Source organism: Neodiprion fabricii, chromosome 5, assembly GCF_021155785.1.
Source record: "Neodiprion fabricii isolate iyNeoFabr1 chromosome 5, iyNeoFabr1.1, whole genome shotgun sequence".
NCBI classification, from domain to species: domain Eukaryota; kingdom Metazoa; phylum Arthropoda; class Insecta; order Hymenoptera; family Diprionidae; genus Neodiprion; species Neodiprion fabricii.
In genome coordinates, this window is record NC_060243.1 from 34,126,975 (window position 1) to 34,147,883 (window position 20,909).

General features: G+C 38.8%; 2 protein-coding genes and 2 long non-coding RNA genes across 13 annotated transcripts in view; 1 reads left to right on the forward strand and 3 right to left on the reverse strand.

Moving 5' to 3' along the window:
- The window catches only part of LOC124182728 (nuclear factor 1 C-type), a 44,680-nt gene extending 26,424 nt beyond the window's left edge, over positions 1–18,256 (reverse strand). For 3 of the 10 annotated variants that reach the window (XM_046570337.1, XM_046570332.1, XM_046570331.1), the window contains exons 1-2: positions 17,206–18,253; positions 9,815–9,970 (exon numbers count right to left, since the gene is read on the reverse strand). In XM_046570337.1, coding sequence (XP_046426293.1) covers positions 9,815–9,970; positions 17,206–17,286 — 237 coding nt within the window. In that variant the 5' untranslated portion in view covers positions 17,287–18,253. Of the gene's footprint in view, positions 1–9,814; positions 9,971–10,046; positions 10,324–11,353; positions 12,009–12,040; positions 12,405–17,205 lie in introns of those variants that run through there. The other 7 variants (XM_046570334.1, XM_046570333.1, XM_046570335.1 and 4 more) reach the window with 7 other exon arrangements.
- LOC124182738 lies at positions 143–621 on the forward strand. The gene is made up of 2 exons (XR_006870849.1): positions 143–205; positions 468–621. It is a non-coding gene; the product is annotated as an uncharacterized LOC124182738 (long non-coding RNA).
- Positions 12,665–14,298, reverse strand: LOC124182737. The gene is made up of 2 exons (XR_006870848.1): positions 14,032–14,298; positions 12,665–12,747 (listed from the first exon to the last, which is right to left on the reverse strand). It is a non-coding gene; the product is annotated as an uncharacterized LOC124182737 (long non-coding RNA).
- Positions 18,257–19,141: 885 nt separating the features above from the next.
- LOC124184086 (actin-related protein 2/3 complex subunit 4) lies at positions 19,142–20,900 on the reverse strand. The gene is made up of 4 exons (XM_046573497.1): positions 20,621–20,900; positions 19,838–20,164; positions 19,585–19,755; positions 19,142–19,494 (listed from the first exon to the last, which is right to left on the reverse strand). The coding sequence occupies exons 1-4, from the start codon at positions 20,621–20,623 to the stop codon at positions 19,489–19,491; spliced, it is 507 nt and encodes a 168-aa protein (XP_046429453.1). The 5' UTR covers positions 20,624–20,900; the 3' UTR covers positions 19,142–19,488.
- Between the last annotated feature and the right edge of the window lie 9 nt (positions 20,901–20,909).

The window sequence follows — 20,909 nt, forward strand, 5'->3', positions numbered from 1 at the left end:
CACAGTTTGCCTCGGTATTTTACGTACGGCTATACGTACGTGTATGAGAGGCTTGCAACTTCCCCACTCTTCCGAGCTCTCGGGCTATTTTAGACAGCGGAAAATAAAGAGCAGCTTGCATTTTTAGACTAACGACGGCGACGGTCAGCTAAAGCAGTATAATCTACTAGACTTATCCTAAAACCACGGGGACCTATAATATAATGTATGTACCGCATACCCTTCACCAAATCCCGGAAGATTTTACAGATATTACTCAGTCATGTACTGCATATATTACAGTATATTTATATCTGCCAGTAGCACAAACATCGACGCTGACCTGGTCTGTGCAATATTTACTCAAATTTTCCTTTCTTGTTCCCGTAATTCTTCATCTTGTTTTCTAGCTACTTTCGACCTCACCTTATAGTTCCTAGGCACTGATATATATATATATAGATATACTAACATATCAGTGTTCCTAGGTTCGTGCAAGTTACTCTAGTCGGAGTATGGAACATCCATTCGTTGCTTACGATGTTCAAGTTGAAGATGATCACCAATACTGAACTGTACAAGTGTGTGTAATTAAGTTTTAGAATAAAACGAATAAAGCTGCGACTACCCGTTAAAGTATAATTCCTCGTATTCTGTATACTCTTAATTTGTGCCAAATACTGCACAGATAAAATACACCGTACAATCTCAAGGTATATAATTCTTCTGTGCGTTTCATAATTATCGTGTCACTTTCGAACGACTTGACCGATTGAGGTACGATATATCCGTATTGTCGAGACGATGGTTCTTAGCTGTGCAAAGATGAATTTTTTTTAACCGGGGGTTAGATTAGCTCCGGTTATAGGTTAGGTCATTAAATTTGAATGCGGGTGAAACCGCGACTGCCAGCTAGTACGATATATAATTAATATAATACCCGGAAAGTTTTCACAGAGAGAGAAAATCCACGCCTGCCGCAATACCGGCGAATGGGTAAAGTTTAATATTTATATTCAATTAGAAAGAACTCAGCTCTAGCCAGCGCCATTATTATTCAGCGAATTGTCGTAGGCGGCCATCTTGGAACGACTATGTGCACGCGGAGGGTTGCAGCCGTTGAAACGCTGTTCTCTGATTCAGATAACACCGCGTTTCTCTTATTCCTTAGTTGTCAAACATGCAATTATCAACGATTTCCATCGAGTCTGTATATTGATGTAATTATTATAATCCCTGTAGCTTATATAATTACACTTCGTATACGTAATAATCATGTAACGAATACTCGTATTCGCATTCGCAAAAATCGTGCAAATATTTTGCTAAGGCAACTCACAAATACTTCATATTTTACTTATAAAAATTGTGAAAATAATATTAAATAAAAGAAAAAACATTAGTTTAATAATGAACTTTTATCGTGAAATTTTGTCTCCACGTTTGAATCACACTCTAACCTCAAAATGAATTTGTTTCTGGTATCGATTTGTCGTTAAATAATCACACAAACAATCGGCTTGGTTCGGATCGGCTCGGCAATTTCTGGAATAAGATGCAAACGGTGGTAATGCGCGCGTGCGACTTGTATGATGTACCTGTTAGTTAATCAATCGTCAACTTTTAGCCGCAGAGAAACGGCGCCAGATTTAAAAATGTATATTCGCATACGCGTTTGCATTCGCGAATGCCTAAAAATTAACATTCGTTACATCACTAACACGTAATACTGGTATGATTAGTACGTTACTCAACCGGTTTACTTCTCTCCCTCAGTATATTTCGTTTACAACATTACACCGCAGCGCGAGAACGTTTGCGGAACATTATATTACAGCCACGTCTAAGATGTGCTTGCATGTTCGCCTCTAAGATATGGGTATAAATGTATAGTGCATTATACCGAAGCGACGTCGTCGTCGTCGTCGCGGGTCGCATGCAATGTAGACGCGCAAGCGAAGTAAACTGGCGGAGGTGGTACGTGAGGCGAATAAATGAATTCGAGTGGCTGCCGCAGGTATGCAAAGAAGTTGCAGTCGGGAAAACCGCAGCTGCATCTTAATCGATCAGAATAATCCGGTATAGAAACATGACGCGTTCACGCAACATACGCGGTGCACGCGCGGTTATGCATGTACCAATACATTTCTCATGATCTCCGGCATTATAAATACGTCTAATTATGCTTATGTTCCAAAAGAAAACAAGTTTGAACCGAAAACAAGTTGACCGGAAGCTCAGGGCATTAATGAATATTACTGTACATGCGTTATACGTGCATGTGTGTGTGCGCGCGTGTGTGCATTACGCGAAATGGTTGAGGAGAGCTAGATCCAGGGCAACCCACGGTTAACTATGTATGCGTGCATTACATACACATCCATAGGCAATGTGTATGTATAGCGTGCTATAAGCCTATCGATTTGGTTTTTCGGGTGCGGGCTTGCTTCCGGCTCTAGTAAAACTATACACCTATCCTCTATCTGTACGTCTACAACTATCGGGTCTAATATCTTGACTATCGTATAATTTTTGACTTTATCCTACCGCAGAGCCCAAGAAGAATTCTATCAATTTTCTTTCTTTACCTAGTTTGCCAAAAACTGCATTCATACCTTCTGCAGATATTAATTATACGTGAAACATAATATACATACGAGAAACATTCGTCCGCAATGAGATAAAAAATTTTAAGAACCGTCAAGTTTCGTAATGAGAAAAAAAACGAACCCGTAAAATATTGAGAACCCGTTTAAGTGCCCGCGAAAGAGTCAGTCGGGTTGCGACAATGCGGACAGTCGAAGTAGACACTCGCCGCTAAAGTCAGACGCGTCTGACGTAGCGCAGACCTCAACCACTCCTAACTCTAAAGTGATTCCAGCAGCACAGAATGCACATGAATCCAAGCTTAGGATGAACCAAAGTTCAACTAATCTAACCATGATTGAGAGAAGATAAATTTTGAAAGATATATAATGTTTTTTACATTCACCTTACAAGCTCGACAGAATGTATGAAAATTTTTTAAGTTTTGGATGAGTTTCCAAATTGAATCACCGAAGACAATAACTATTACTTTGCAGAGATATTGACGTGAAATTAGTATTTTATAAAGCTCGATGATTACGGTAAAAAAGAATTGGAAAAAATAGAAACATGTTTCTACATTCAGACCCAAGAAACCCATTCACAGATGTATTCCAAACACCTCGACGTTATAACCGGGAAGCGAATATTAAATGGTAAAATTCGCGCCGCACGACAGGCAGGGAAAATTCTGCGAAATGTGAGGGACCGGAAGCTAGAAGAGTCTTCGAGGCGCTAGGCTGCAACGATAAAGCAGCGAAAAGAGAAACGACAAAAAAAAAGAAAAGTAGAAAATAAAACCGTACATAGAAGCACTCGGATAGCGATGCAGCAGCAGCGGCGGCGAAGCGTCAGAAGTCAAGAGAGTATAAAATAAAACGTTCATTCTTATAACGGCGGGGAATGGAAAAAGCCTGCAACCGACTATAGGGGTAATATTTACAACGTTCTATGCAGTCTCGGGAATTGCCTATAAAGAAATCTGGGCGTAGCTTTGTACGCGTCATAACGTTGTAACGTAAGGTTATCCGGTGCAGGGCTCGGTGCCAAATTAATAAATATATCCCCAGTCCATTCCACTCCCCTAGAATATGAAAAAAGAATCGAAAGACTGAAAACCATACCCTTATACCGCATCAAACTAGCTACCGACTGCATGCCATAGGTACTTAGATGTAACTGCTGTGGGTATACATACGGAACATCCGAACATGCAGGAAAGCTGCAGCATGCCAATATGTATTTATGAATTATACGAATCTTCTCCCCGACGATATTCTGCATCCCTAACTATATCGATATTTTTCCGACTCTTGACACTTTTAGTCACATATTTTTCAACTCAATATTTTGGCCTGAATTTTGATACTCGGGAATTTTCGGGGTCGCTAAACACGAATCTGAAGTCGGAATTTGATAACTTCTAAATCCAAAATGGCAGATCCAATATGGCTGATGTAAATTCGATAATTCTCGTCGAAACTTGTTACTCGGGTGTTTTTGGGGTTATACGAAGAAACAAAGATCAATTGAAGTCATAAATGAACTGTGATAAGGCTATGACGTGGAAATTTTTGAGGTTAGACGCTGAGCATCCCACTGTGACTGAAAGGGTTTGATAATCATCGCTTACTTGCACAAATGTCTATCCGTAACACTCAGGCATATTGACAATTATGCATATTTACCGGTTATTATAATGTGTAATATATAAAATATAATATTCATTTGGTTATTTTGAAACGGTGCGAATAGTTCATTAATTCATTTCACATTCAGTATACCGATCCATATGGCAATATTGTTCGTATCTATACGTATATATTATCTCGCAAATATATTTCTCGGTGCATTCTCAAACTCGCCACGTGACCTAGATTATATTCACATGCATTTTATCATCGGAACAATTCCGCGGACCTGCAGCCACACTTGGCAATGATTTGGAGCTTTTTCATTCCGTTATGAAAAATGCTTCCTGTTGTTGGTCGGAAAGAAATGAAAATTATACGTGACAGATTATATACGAATAATTATATACCCATACTTTTATTCGCTTAAGTTGAATGTTACTTTTTTCGATTATACTCGTCGATTATACGAGTGACGGCCTACAATTTTTCTGCAGAAACTAAAGCACAACTTATTGATCCTAAGCTTTGACTTAAATTATTCTTATGCAAACCTCTTCGTCTACTTTCTCGTCATATTGCTTATTTGTTTTTTCCTTTTCTTCCCTTTCTTTTATCATTTCATACTTCTTACTTGAATTATACATAATTCCCTTCACTTTTTTCCATCACCGCGGTTGCTCGTCAGGCGATTGTCAATCATCGGCATTGGTATACAGATTTGCCAACAAAAGATTAACTTATTCAGGCCGTATATGAACGTTCACATAACTGGTACATATTGTTGTACACATATAAGAGAAGGAGACGAGGATCGGCCGAGCGGTTTCGCACGTGTGTATTTTTATGAAGATAGATAGAAGTCTGGCGGATACGCCTTCGGATGCGTATTGTTAGGGCTTATAGCCTTCGGCCATCAGTCAATTTGACAGATTTAACAACCCTCTCTGACTTTTCACTTCGGCCGATTGTGCAGCGTAAAGAAAAATGTGTCTCGCGCTTTTGGGGTGTGGGGATAGTTATGCGGGATGCGTCTGCGTGTATAAAAGTTGTAAGAGAATAACAACCGGAGAAACGAGAAAGCTGCAGGGAAGAAAAAGAATATTACACAAGAATTGTTACACAGAGCGGACGGCGCTAAGGCATAAGAAATTTTAAGTTATGGCATCCATTAGCAGAAACAGTAAGCGAAAACTTCCGCGATATATATAACACGGAAGAATCAGGAAATCTCAAGTTCTTTTCATATATTTTTTCGTCCTGAATGAGAAAGTTTCATACTTTATATCGCAATACATGGAAGAAATGAAAATTGTTCAAAAGATTAAATTAATTCCATAAATCCGATCTGTAAGCAATCGAAGCCTCGTAGGTATTATCTACAATATATAATTTGCGCACATATTAATTGTACGTATAATGTATGATAGGTATAACTTTACGTTTGCATCGTCAGTAAATTAACTAGAATGTATTTAGGCAGGTTAAAAGGTACCTCGAAGTATTAAATGGAGAAGTGCCCAATTCTACAGTAGATATAATACTGAAAATTTAACCCAACTGCCCTCCACTCTGGCGAAACTGTATGCAGAGCGAGTTTCACGTTTTAAACGGGAAAACAACGCAACTACGTACCTTATATGTACTACCGCAGTTTATATTACGAACGTGAAAATTAGACGCTCTACACGTACGTTTTTCGGTTGCGGGATAAAACTTTTCACTATTACACTTTACGGAAATTATCCAACCTGAACACAAACTTTGGATTACATTATCGTTACTTTCCTTAACCTGGGAAACATAGCAGCTCTGAATAATACTAATTTTAATTTTCCCACTTGATAAATGTCAATTATATGCATAATTTCGCTAATCGGTTCTGAATTCATTTTAATTTTTTTTTTTTTTTTTTTGCATCCGATTTGAACAATTTTACAACTACTGAAAGTTTTGTTCTAGAATTCGAATTTGAGCAATAATAAAAGAAGACTAAAATTATTTTCAACAATTAATCAATCACACACAAAATATTATGCCGAATATATCATTCTAGAGTATTCGACGAAAGTTTTACCCGCAAGTTCTATTTTCGTACAGTTTACACAGGTAATATACAAAACTAAACTACAATATGCGTGCATATTTATGATTTTTCGATCACTTTCATGGAGAGCAAGAATTAATCGTATTAGTATAACGACTGTTGCTAAAAGTATAATATTGTAGTTGGTGAAGAGGCTGAAATGAACTAGAACAAAAAAGAGACAGAAAAAATCAGTCAGAAAAGAGAAAACTCATTACGGAAAGAACCTCTACCTATACGTATAGAAGCGGTAAATCTATCTATATGTATACACGTATACAGGTCTGATGGAGTGGGTACGACTAACCAAGAGCGAGAGAGAGAGGGGGGCGGGGGAGAGAGAGAGAGAGAGAGAGGGAGAATGCTAGTTTGCATAAATTTAGGAAATACAACGAGGAAAATCGATATCCGCATAGAGATTATAGATGGTGGACGGTAGGCGCCACATAGCCGCAGCCTCCGTCGCTCCGTCGCTCGCTTACATAGATATATATATACTATATACATACATACACATACATGTTTATACATACATATATATATGCTCATCTCGTACGTTATACATGTGTGTATACGTACACATGCATAGATCTAGGTATATACACACCATGATAGGCAATTCACGTACATGTAGAAACAATTTTCCGCCGTAACTGCCTTCACGTTCCTTTTTCTCCTTTGACTGTTCTGTTTCGTTTTTTTCTTCTTCCCTTTTGTTTCGTGTTGTTGTTTTTCGTTTTTTTTTTTTGCTTTTTTTTTTCTCCGATGATACAACAAGATATTTCGAACAGCATTTAGAATAGATGTATTGTGCATTGCTCGTATTCAAAGCAATAACATTTTTTATCTAATAATGTATAATACAATATTATCATAAGATTATAGAATATACTGAATATCACGGAAAATTGAGATTTTAGCGGAAAAAATCGAGGTTCGCTTGAATTTTGTGTAAAATTTTGAACACAGTCTGCGGGAGTAGGCAGATGGGGAAAAAAGATGTTACAGAAACGATATGAAAATAAATTATGAACAAAAAAAAGTATCGCAAAATAGCTCAAAGAGCGCAGCATTCCGCGCAGATAATAAATCTAAACTTTTTGTACCGTCGTAAATTTATAACGTGGTGCAGTGGTCACGGTGCAAAGTATATGTATAGATATGCAGATGCGCGTCTATTGTACGTATATGCAAGTATACGTATATATGTTTATAAGCCAACCAACTGAACGCTGCAGAATTGTTGAAATTTAATGTAAGCTTTCGAAAGTTTCCCCGCGCAGACACGCATGTACGTATACACGTACGCATACGTATAGGTGTAATGCATCTGTTACGTGCATGCACATTCTGCGATTCTAGCTGCTGCAGCGTAAGCGCAGGCAGCATAGAATATAGTATAGGGATGTACCTATGTACACTAAGCGTAGGTATATCTACGCTTTTTCTTCATCTTTCGCTCCGCTGCAGATATGCACTTCGCATGAGCATCGAAACGGTTTTAGGAAATCATTGACGAGTCGATGTAGGAAAGTGTCGATCTTATTTAGGAACCCGCTTAAAGCTCTCCGACGGTAAAACAGTTTTCAAAACTCAAATTCACGGCGAACAGACCCATATTACGCCAGAAGTTGTCAGCCTTTCTATACACGAATTCTGTGGAATTCGACGTCATTGGAATATTGAGGAGTTTGACAATTAATACTGAATAATTGAACTACAATAAGCATTATACAAATAAGGTAAAACCGTGATTCAACCAACGTTAAAGACAGTTTGTTGCACGCATGTTTAAGGACGATAACCATAGCCACTAAACAAAAAATAATCGATGCATCGATTAGTCGCGTCCAAAAAATAATCGAACACGACTCGATTGAATCGGTAAGAATTAATCGATTAATCGATTATTTCGCTTTTTTTTGAAATGGTGCATATGAAATCAAAATTTCTTGAATTTTAGCATGTAGTCTTAATAGCGAAACATATTTTTGATAATTTATAGTGTCATTCAAAATATTTTTCAATGTCAGATGAACATATTCATTTATCTTTCACTTATTATATCAAATAGGTGTACTTAGTAAGTACGACAATGATAATATTGCGTCGTTCACGGGTGTAAAAAGACAAAAACGAATTGTGAAGAAAATTAATCGAGTTGGTCGATTAATCGAGTTTGAAAAATAATCGACTATACTCGATTAATCGGGAAAAAATAATCGATTATTCCTGATCATTCTTAGACGAAATTCTACGAATATGAAGGCAGCGGAAACTGGCTAAAAACCCGGTTGCAGGACTCGGCAGACCGATGAAAACCACGAATAGCGGACAGAGGATATAGGTATCTATGTATACCAACCGGCGGACTAGACTGCAGGTATCGATTTCGTACATGAAGAGTAAAGAGAAAACTCAGCGGTGTTCGTTCGTTGGCTTTTCATAAACGGCTAGCCTAGCCTAGTCTATCTGTGTATATACACACGCCTTTCCACCGCTCCTGTATGTACATGTGGATGTACATATGTAGGTACACTCCTCTTATCGGTATTTTCCCGACTGTATAACTTCGGCAGTTTCGTTTCGTTCACTAAATACCACTGCTGCTACCACTGCCGCTACTGCTTCTGCTGCTGCATCCTGGGATGAAAATATTGATCAACCGCAGAACGGGAAGAAAGTGGACGAAGAGTATGAACGGATATTCGAATGCCAATGGAAAATAGGTGGGCATAAGGTATAAGTCGGAGTTGCGTTCGCTGTCTTTGGGACACATATTGACAACATCGGTTTTACGGGAAAAAGACAAATCGACCCTAGGTTCCGGTTAATTATTATCAAAATCGTTTACCTCGATTGGTGTTGTTACGGTGTGGATATTTTTGTGTCGATTTTCGATTTAATCGATTATTTTTCATCACGATCGGTTTTTCGTTTTTACTCCCATGAACAATGCAATACAATATCAATTTATGTAATTCGAATATCAATTATTATCATCGGCTTACTTAGTAAGTATATTTGACATAATAAGCAGAGAGAATTGAATATTTTTACCTGAAAGTGAAAAATATTTTAAATGAAACTAGAAATTATCACAAAACTTTTCCGCTATTAGGAATGCGTAGTGAAATTTACGAAATTTTGGTTTCAATTGCACCGTTTCAAAGAAATACGGAATAATCGGTCAATCGATTCATTTTTACCTATTCAATCGAGTCGTGTTCAATTGTTTTCGTGGACTCTCGATTAATCGATGCACCGATTATTTTTACATTTTTGTCAGTGGCCATCGCTAATGGACGTCTCACGATCGGATGCAGGATTCAGCTAAGTTACCTCTACGATGTGGCTATTCAGACCCGGCAAATTATCTTTAAACGTAATGATTTTACCGTGGCAACCACAACAAGAATTAATTTCTTGGGCTTCTTTGTGTAATGAGCCCGATCAGGAGGTTATCATTGGGAGGTTAGGTTACAAGGTTTCGAACACTGCACGAAAAATCGGACAAGAAACTAGGACTCACCTGCAGTTCTTCCTTGCACTGTCTTTCCTCTTCGAGGCTCATTCGCTTCTCGTGCTTCTTGTAGTATCTCCGCTTGGCTGCCTGTAGATTGAACCACGTATACGAGAAAGACTTGACGAACGGTAGCAGAGCTTCTATAAACGGATGGAACTCATCCTGAAATCAATCGCATCATCGAGCTTTACAAGTCTGCGTCATTCTCCCCTACAACCGGTGACGAAAAAGATTATACCATCGATTAGTTTTTTTGTTTAAATACACTGAACGCTGCAGCATGCGCAAGGTTAAGAAAAACAGCTTTCATATTTAACAGTCATCATCATCATCATCATCGTGCTCGTTGGAGTTTTAATCACAGAAGGATAAAGGCAACAAAGTAAAAGAGGTGGATTGGGAAACCGTTTGGTCTATAATAAAACTAATATTACAGATTTCGCCGTAGTTTTTTCTTTCTCCATTTTGGAGGTTGAAATCAGTAACGTTGTCGTAATGAAACATTGGTGAAAAAATCACAATTTTTTATTAATTTTACAATGATTTCGAAGGAACTAAGATTTAGAAATATGAGTATGTTTTGTTTTATTGCGGTCTGCTGAATTTCAGACAATTTCAAAATGTCGAAATAACAGTTTTTCCTCAGCATGAATCGTTACAATAACGTTACCAACTTCAGACTTGTGTCCATGTGACTTGTATGATGCAAAGAACTACGCCGAAGATTCAAACTTCTACATTCTAATATGTATGTATGCAAACGTAGTAGTGGTGAGAGTACATAAGGGTTGAAATGTCGTCGACCTTTCGGTGGAGGATTTTCTCCCTCTCTTTTCAGCTAGCTCGAATCCTGCGTCTTCTGTCTACCGAACATACCTATATTGCAATCCCGCATCGTTGTTGAAACAGCGGAGTTCCGCGAAACGGAAACGAAAACGAGGGAAAAAAAAGCTTCAACAATGGCCGTGAGACAAGAAAATGAAAAAGTTTTAAATTTTGAATAGAAAAAAATTGTTTCCTTATTTATTTTGCGCGCTATCCATGTCCGCGGTGGTTGGTTTACACGACTCCAAGCTAGTTAGGAACCAATTCGAGTTGAATGAATTCCAATCGAATATTTGCTCAACCTAGATCGAATGAACGTGCACGTGGTTTAAATAGACCTACATGACTCTTCCATTTCCAACTTGGTCAACTATTCAACACAATTTATGACATCAATAGTTCGAATAGTTGACTATTGGTGAACGATAAACGTTTCCATAAGTAAACAATTCGCTGCATAATTTCTGTTGTATAAATAAAATCGTCGAAATTTTTACCATAAATCGACAAATACTCGTTACTTATGAATATCGAACCGCGTTGCCGTATAAAAATACGCGTCGAAAACAGTCGAGGGGATAGTTTACACATGCAAATCTGTAAACATAGTTCCCTTATAAACAATAAAATGTAGAAAGAGAAACCTTTTCGATCTGCACGGAGAAAAAAGTAATTGATCGTTCTGACGATATTACACATAGTATAGTAGATCCTACGTACATACGTGATGTCACGTCACAATTGTGACGATTTTATTCGCAAGCTCACAGCAGTCTACTGCTGACATCTGTTGGCACCGGTGAGTCAATAATGCTGCGAGCTTCTTGCCAAGATTCTTTTCACACCGAACGGTATGCACATTTACGTTTTATTTTTATTCTCATTACCGTAGTCATCGTCTCAAACCTCGTCACTATTATTGTGAATTATTTTTACTTTTCATGCTGTTATGGTAATGTGTCGAGCTTTGAATGATTTTCAAGAACCCCTCGTAATAATTTCTAGAATGTTAGAAGGTGTGAGAAAAATCGCGTTGACGATAACGATGTTCCAGAATTACATGTAAAAGCGTTATTTCAAAAGGAACACATCCGCCTCCATACGCTCTACGATGAAAGAACAACTGTGTACAGGTAAAAGCTCAGTCACATTAAGGCATTGTGACAATATCCTCATACCACGTGTTACATACGCGACATGCACAACACGCATGCAATCAAGCTCTTTAACGGTTAAACTTTTTTTCCATCTTTCACTTTGAATACAATATTAAGACGATCATTGGGCCAAAGCAAGAACTGCAGCGTTATTGCGCAACGCGGCGCTAAAATAAGAAATATTCTAGAGAGAGGCGAGAATCGAAAACAGAATAAAAAATAAGCATCGAAAGCTCGTGGCGACACCAACCATCGAATAGTGACAAGCACGTTGGCCGCTGTAGCACACACTACCGTCTCTCAATGTTTATTCTCCACCGCTAATAAAAGTTAGCTAGATTCGAGCCGGGGCCGCAGAGGACTGCTGATCGACTTTCTTTCTTCGTTCCACGTTGTCAGAAGTTGTTGCAGCCCGCACGATGTGCTAACGGCAATAGTAAGAGGACTGCAGCGAAGTGGTCGCGGAAGACCTCCTCTAGCCCCTCTTTTCTCAAATACCTTCGACTCATCTGCTTTACTTTTTTTCTTGTTCTCTCTTCCCCCGTTCTTCTTTTCTTTTCAACGGCTGCTTCCGATTTCTTTTTTTACTTTTTTTTTCGATTTCTTCTGCTTTGCTGTATTTTGTTCTTTTATTTTTAAATTTTATTAATATTATTATCTTTTCTCAACTGTGTTTATTTTCTCTGTTTTCTATTTTCTCATCACTATAATTAGTATATATTTATATCGTGTACCACACACTCCGAACTTATACTTTGTTCACGTGCCACACTGCGAGTTGTAAGTATTGGTGTATACAAATTCTCTGTTTTATGCAATGTGGTTGGTAAGTAAGTTTTAGGCGTGTATTCGTTTTTTTCTTCTCGTTTTTTACTCAATCGCGGCGCGGTTTTCTTCCAGTGTTTCAATTTCTTCCTGATGAATTTATCCACATTTACAGTGCTGGGAGCTTCAATTCTATATTTATATTCGCATTACACACGGTTAGGTGATATCGTGTGTATAGGTATATAACTTGGGCGCGCGCGCAATATGTATATATACGTGTAACTATATATCTATTATGTTTTTAACGCGAGGGACAGATTTTATTTTTAAACATTATGTTGGAGCAAGACGAAAATAAGAGAAGGCAAAATAAAAAATAAAAAATAAAGAAACCAAAAAAGAAAGAAAGAAAAATTACAAAAAATACAGTATGTACTGTAGAAATGACCGACCGCAAAATTTTTATTTTATACTTTGATCTGAACGATTGTAATTGTCCAACTGCATAAACGTTGTAAAGAGCCTAATATTGTTCGTAGATTTGCTTTTCTCGAAATTGTGAAAACCTGCAGACAATACGATATCAAATGCTATATCTACATGCTCGACGAATAGAGTTACAACTGACTAAAATTAGTAACAGGTAGTACTACCACTGCAGTCAGTCCATTTATACTTTTCATTAGGTAGGTATCTTTTTCCGTTCATATGTATTTAAATAAATGTATATTCGCGAGTTGATCCAAGGCATGTGTGGCGCGGTACTCGTTAAAAAAAACAATCGATCAACGATTAAACCTGCTTTGAATTTTTCGCCTTGAGAAGTGATGAAAAAAACAAAGAAAATCTATAGTGATTTATGACACAGCCGTTTTAACCTACTCCGCATCATTCCCAGCGTTCCGATTCGCACTACGATTTTATAATTCGTTTATTGTAATTGTGCGTATAAGAAGAAAGACGACACAAAGGTATTGATGACTATTACGTATATATACATATATAGGAGTTTGAAATTAGTGACCACTGTGGTTATATATTAAAATTGATTCGTCGAAATTGGTCGTAGTAAAATATCTTTTCATTGATTATTTAAAAGGTTGCGACGTTTCGATCGGCTACGGCCAATCATCATCAGGTAATAATTAATGACGATCCTATGAACTTCACGTGTTATTGTCTCGCCATGTCAGGAAAAAGTCCTTGACAGGGTTGAGTTGTCTTCTTCCTGACATGGCGAGACAATAACATGTTAAGCTCATAGGATCGTCAGTAATTATTGCCTGATGATGATTGACCGTAGCCGATGGAAACGTAGCAACCTTTTAAATAATCAATGAAAAGATATTTTACCATGACCAATATCGACGAATCAATTTTAATGCATATATATATATATATATATATATATATATATATATATATATATATATATATATATATAGACATATATATGTATAGGTATATAAACACCGTTTCTTCTAGATCGGCAAATTATTGTTTCTTAGATCCCTCTTCTCTTGGCACACGCGGCAAACTTGAGACGCTCTCTTTATCTTTCCCTCTTTTGTCTCTTTATATTTAAGGACTAACTTGCGTGCGGTTTTCCGCGCGTATCCCTCTCTCGTCAGAGAGGGAGAGAGAGGTCCGTCTCACTCTCTCGCGATCTTAGCGACTCTCGGGGCGTTAGCGCGCAAAGAGAATCGACGACGACAGAGTCGCGGCGGCACTGAGCAATGACGATCTGGTGAGAACCAGCAGACCTGCTCTCGCTCGCTTCTCCTCGGCTCCACGAACATACAGGTATGGCACCCCAAACCGTCTATTATTAGCCGTTGTCCTAGCCTGCTAGATTGCTGCCCTCGACGACCAAAACGTCACCCGCCGCCACACGCGGCTCACTTCGCCGCGGCAGCCTCGCGAAGCGGTATATTTGAAGAGCCTCTGTGCCGGCTGCGTCTTCATTCAGTCAAGTCAACCCTGTAACGGGCTTCGTTGCGATGGTCATTCCCCTGCCGGTAGACGCAGAAGCGCGAAACTTCCTACGGGAGGTTCAAGTTCTCAAGTTTTCGCATTTCCTGAAGAATTTACCCAGCGAATCAAGTAATTCAATGCCCCAAACTCGGTACATATAAGCCATGTTTGGTATTCCTCTGTCAATGTTATACTTCTCAACCCATTCAGTCACAGTGGGATGCTCAGCGTCCCACCTCGAAAATTTCCATGTCCTGGTCTTTTCACAGTTTATTTACAACTTAAAATGATTTTCGTTAATTTGTATTACCTCAAAAAAAAAACCCGAGTAACATGTTTCGGTCAGAATCATCGAATTTTCATACTTTCTTCGATTTTACATCCGCCATATTGGATCCGCCTTTTTGGATTTAGAAATTATCAAACTTCGACTTCAGATTTCTGATCCGCGACCCCAGAAATCTCGGAGTAACAAAATTCCAGCCAAAGTATTGAGTTGAAAAATATACAACTGAAAGGGTTAAACGCGATTAATTTCGCAATCTTAACACCGCGCGGATGTTTGGAGAATACATTGGTATTTCAGAATCAGGAAATCACGTCGAACAAAAGCGAGTATACTCAAACGATTGCGAAATATTCTTGCAGTGCTTGGCTTCCATTTTCTATTCATCTTTTTATATCAAGCAAGGATTAAACTTTCTTTTCAGCAACTTCACGTAGGTGTTATTTAAGTAATTTTTCTAAAACGTATAATAATAACTGACGTATCTTGCAAGCGGAGAAGAATTTCGCTAGTGGACAGATTTCTGATCATTATAAAATTGCACACTTGTAAATGAAATTGTAAATTCATATCCGGCCTAATTCATGTAATGGGAATGTGGAAATTTTAACAATTCTAAACGACGTCGGTGTGCAGTGAGCGTGGTAGCCACGTTCTTGTACAAACTCCATGCTGTGGAATCGCGTTGTAGGCGACCACTAGGCTGCTGCAACCAATCGATAGCCAAACTTCTCTGTCTGGCGAGACTGTGGACAAACGACTACGACGATACGGATTCGCACTGCATACTCGCGTTATGAAACGCGGTACACGTGCTACTTCCGTCTATGCGGAATAATTTATTATAACGCTCTGTTCAAAAGTCCCCGTTACTCTGATCCCACTTTTTTTACGTCGACTTGCAGTTTGAAAACGCTTGCTTCCCCTCGGAAAGTTAGTTTCCCAACTCTGGAAAAGAGGTTGAGGAATGACCTCGTGTTTGTTGAGATATCTTCAAGTTGAGCAAACGGCGCGTATGGTTCCGATTGATATAAACAAGTTTGGCATCGTTAACGATGTCTGATTGAGGAATTTTCCTCGAGGCTAAAGCTGTACAAGCTTTTCAAAAACTATTGAGTCAAACTGTAGAATACTCGTATACATAACCGTTGGTCAAGAGTTGAAGGATATTTCATCCCCGATACCCGTCCCGCAGAATACCAGAGTTGGGAAAGCTCCCGTGTTTGTCTAGACTCCACACCAGACGGTAGGATAATATGATTTCAGTTTGAGTCAAATCTGCGTAATTGCTGTATGGCGTCTGGATTGTGAAATGGCAAGTGGTGAGGAACAAAAAAAAAGACGAAGCGAAAAATATCTGTCTACAGTTAGTGAAACTTTTTTATCACCGATCTCTGACCATTGCGGAAAAAAGTGGTTTGACAAACGGCTGCACCACCGGGACTAGCTAAGACCTCTACCAAAGAACGTAATCAGATAGCGAGTAGACATCTTCGTCTGGCAAGGTTTACTGAACACCGATAGATTAAGATCTGCGAGACAGAAGGGAAAATAATAGTAGGAGAGATAGCTGAGTACTATACCGTTGGAGGATGACGGGTATTAAATCTCTTCGCGCGTTTGTAACGTAATTTCTGAAGTCTCAAGTTGCTCTGCACATGCAACTAATATTCGAATAGTATACCGATGCTTCTCAATGGATTAGTTTCCAACAGTTTTCGGCATTCTTACGCGAAGGATGTATAATTGTTTCGTTTGAGAAACATTGGGTCCTGTACCGGAGATGATCAGATACTGTATCATCCACTACGGAAAATTTCAAAATATTTCCGAAGCGTCGGTGCGTCCTTCGATGAGCCACTGATTATGAGCTGATTTCAAATAATGTGTAGGAATCAGTGTGTCGTAATTGGTGTACTTATCGATTCGAATCATTGTCTCATTCAAGTTTTAGTGCACCGAGTTTAGCTTCAAAATATCATCCAAGTGCGCCCGATTTGGGCCGGATTTTTGCATTCGGAAGACGTCTCAGCCACAACTCTGATTCACAGTTAATTTTTGATTCAATTTTAAGCAAAGAGTCAACCCTTAGTACACCACTACCGTATTATGCATATACCTCTAGTACACGTTCGCCTTCATTCAGTCATCTTCTAAATTATATGTATGATAAGTTGACAAAACATGATTGATATCTAGCCAACGAATGAGAATGACTACTTTTGGGCTGTGCAAATAATTATTATAAACAAAAAATAACAAGAGGCAGTGTGTTTGCGGTATGGTCAACAATGTTAGCACGTTTATAAGCATGTCGAAACAGTTCAAAGAAACGGATGCAGTTATATTTCGTTAGAGACAAATCTATTATTGATATCTATAAGCACCTGTCCTACGGAAGGAGCCTGAAGATATGTCGACACATCCGGTTCCACCATACAGCTCCTTAGAGTATCCGGGATGAACATGAGGAGATGTGTAGACGATGTCAATCCGGATTGTTGATGTTGCGTTTCGGGGTAATAGTTTTGACGATAATTACAATGATGTTGATTATTTGGTAAAATTGTTGGCGGTAATGAGTTATTATCACTGAAGATGTTTCTGTTATTACCGCCACAACGGTTATCTAGGCACTCGTAAATATTGGCGGTTGGTTAAAAAACCGTATTAAAATGTACTAAGGAAGAAAATAGTAAAAAAATATCCTACTACTAATATTATTATATCCCGCCGCACAGAACTCGAAGATAGAGCGTCAACCTCTCCGGGGATATCAACGAGAACAAACACCACCAACACCACAATTAACCGTCGTTTCGTAATAAGTACAAATAATTTGCTGGCTCTTCGCTGATCTGCTCTTCGGCGGTTTGAGGAAAATATCTCGTGCAGGCAATCCCTGCAGATCGACTTAGAAAGGTAAAACCTCTCGATAATATTCTGCTCTATCTTCCCTGCACTGTCGTCGGTCAGTCTGGGATTCTTCTTGCTCCTGCTCCTTTTGTTCTCGTTTTTGATATTCGGCGTCGCACTGGTCACGCTGCCGCTCTCGTACTTATTATCGTTACTACTATTATTGTTGTTGTTGTTATTATTATTATCTTCGTTGTTACGGTGGTGGTGCTGGTAATTGTTGGGTGGTGCAACACCGCACCCACGCACAAGCATCCTACCCAAACACACACCACACTCGGGGAGAATGTATAAGAGATGTTCAAAATGAGTGTATAAATAATAAATAAACAAATAAATAAACTCAACTATCAGACCGACCCGCAGCCGATGCTTACGAGGCGTCGTACACCCTCGTTACCGTGCGGAAGACGCAGTCCCAAACTAGTGGAACACCACCAGCTACGAGATGAGAATATAGTCAAGCCTTGCCGCTTACCGCTTGCGTCGGCGTGCGTTTGCAGGGGGTCGAGGGGCACGACGTTTGAAAAGCGCAAGCTCTGAACACCCGAAGAGTCGCGACTCGCGCCGCGCCGCAACGCCGAGCTTCGCTCTCCTCTCTCTCTCCCTTCCGCCCTCTCGCGCATTGCTCTGCTTGTCTTTCAGCCCAGAAGGGGGGGGACTCCCCGTTATTACCGAGCAAACGGGGTTAGATGCGCGCGAATCGCGCCTCTCTTGTTTTTTTTTCTGTCTTTCACTCGCGCCTCCTCTCTTTTATTTACCCACCGAGGATAATTCTTCTTTTCTTTCCCGCTGAAAATCGACTGAAATTTTTTTCTTTCTTAGTATCTAACCGAGAGTTGAGGTATTGTAATCCTTTTGAATTCATGTTGATGCATTTTTTTTCGTGACGATCGAAATCTCGAATGCTTATTGTATTTGTAATTCGATTGGTAAGCAGAGCGACGTCCGATAATTTGGTAGAATAGCCGTTCGAGGTGAAAAAAGTTCACGAACATTCCGTAAATTTCGTCTTTTTTCGGCAATTCACCAACATCATAAATAATTTAAAGGGATTATCAAAAAAAATAGGTCGCCACGGATATAAAAGATTCTGTATTCATCGAAAAAAACTCAACTGCAGTCGATAAAAGCCACCGCGCGCTATTTTCAAACGGAAATTACTGTTACACGTCGTACTATATTAGAAATTCACTCATAATTTTCCATATTCTTGAAAAAAATTAGCACTCCCGTAAAACATTCCTACCTGCCATTTTACGAATGGTCTTTTTCGAATAAAATTATTTTCAAACGAATTCACACATTGTCCACGAGCTATTCGTCAAAAAACTGTACTTTATACGCACATAGTCATTTTCACCCAAACAGGTAAGAAGGAATTGAAAGACACTCGACAGATCGTAGTTAATCATTACTGTTGTTATTATTATTATTATTATTATTATTATTACTAGCACTATTATAATTATTATTCATCGATTGTTACAGTATTATATATTTTTTTTTCTAAAAGAATACGCACTGATAAGTGACGTAAGGCCGGAATGGCAGCAGGTAAAAAAAATTCGATTGACATCACGTCATCACATGGATGACTCATTGGTGGAACGGCTTTTAAATACAAATTACCGATTAACCAGGGGTCACAGGGTTTTTTTTTATCAACATTTGAGCGATTCAATATAGCTTACAAGTCCTATAGTGACATCCCGATTTTCCTTCGGCTATGATCTTGTAGCTTTGTGAACAGGCTAAAACTAAAAACGGATAATAAATGAAAGTTTACTTAATTTAAGAGTATTATTCCAAAGAATAAACACAACTGACAATGAATGATGAATACTAACCCTTTTTAAAAATTCCTCTGCACAGATTCGAGCTCTCGCGTTCACAGATAGTTTCATTTCGCTGATTTCCTTGTCTATTTCTTCCATGAAATGAATAACAAAGTCAACGAGCTTGTGCTTGAACATTTGTTCAGTGTGGAAGTTTGTGATTAGAAAACTGATATCGTACCCCTGGAAGTGAGAATGTGACAACAATTGTGGTCCAGTTGCTGGAGTATTGGAAAGGAGGTCTTGGTCAAAGTAAGCAACTTACATCTATTGGTTTCCTCCTAAGTATAACAAAATTCTCAGCGCGCATCATCATAAACCTCATAAATTTGTGGCATAAAATCTTTTCAATCTCATCGGCCTGTTTGACAGATATGCTAACTCTGACACTATTGATGCTGGATTCAATCAGCACCCTTTCTTTGTCGTTTCTGCTTATCATCACTGGGGTCAGGAGAAGCTCTTTACTCGACATCACCTCCACCTCTGGCTTATTGTGACGCTCTACATCCTGGGAGGAAAAGTTTTCCAAACACATCGCTGCTGTCAGTGTACGTCGCACTGCTGTTAGATAAGGCTTCAATGTTGCCGACTGTAAAAATGCATCGTTAATAAAGATATTTGAACATGTATATCACTCTGCAGCTAAACTAATAAATGTTTGGAGAGGAAAAACAGGAAGTCTAATCGAGAATCCGGAACTATTGGTATCAAAAATTTTATATCGGTATAAGATATCAAATTCAAATGATCAATCTCTGTGTTGGTTTTATTAAATATCATTCACAAAAAACATTATTCAACATTCCGATATTGAATGGATTTTCATACGAAGTAGGTGTAGGTCTAAACAATTTTGGTCTAGGGATTCCAGAATTAAACAGGAGTACTGTATTGTCGTTATTTTAATATAAATGTGAAAGCGTTCGTTCCAGCTCATTTGTTATCAAGCCGAGATCACATCCGTTGTAGAAGATAAGGGAAAGAGGTGGAAAGCAAAGGTAACCATAACCTAAACTTTGAGGCAAGACAAACATGAACTACTTACCATTGTTTATCTGTATATTATCCTTATCTGAGCCCGTTTATTTCTGGTCTGTTTTCAATTTTCGGTCAAGCTTTCTGTAGTCTACTTCTCACTTTCACGTCCTACAATCCCGCTACTAATAATTCACTCAACCCAAAGCAAATGACACATTCCCAAACTTGAAGGGTTGGGTTGAGAGGATAGGTTCTTGACGTTCTTGACCATTGGCTGTCACAGATTTAAGACACGCCTCTGCGTCACCATCTATTGGCGGCTGTAGTACTAAACAATTCGACTGCTCCGCCAAACT

What these genes read in the sequence shown, in the direction of transcription:
- LOC124184086 (XM_046573497.1), bottom strand. An exon ending in TTAGGAGGAAACCAATAGAT is followed by an intron (nt 19,756 to 19,837) that starts GTAAGTTGCTTA and finishes TCTCACTTCCAG; the next exon opens with GGGTACGATATCAGTTTTCT.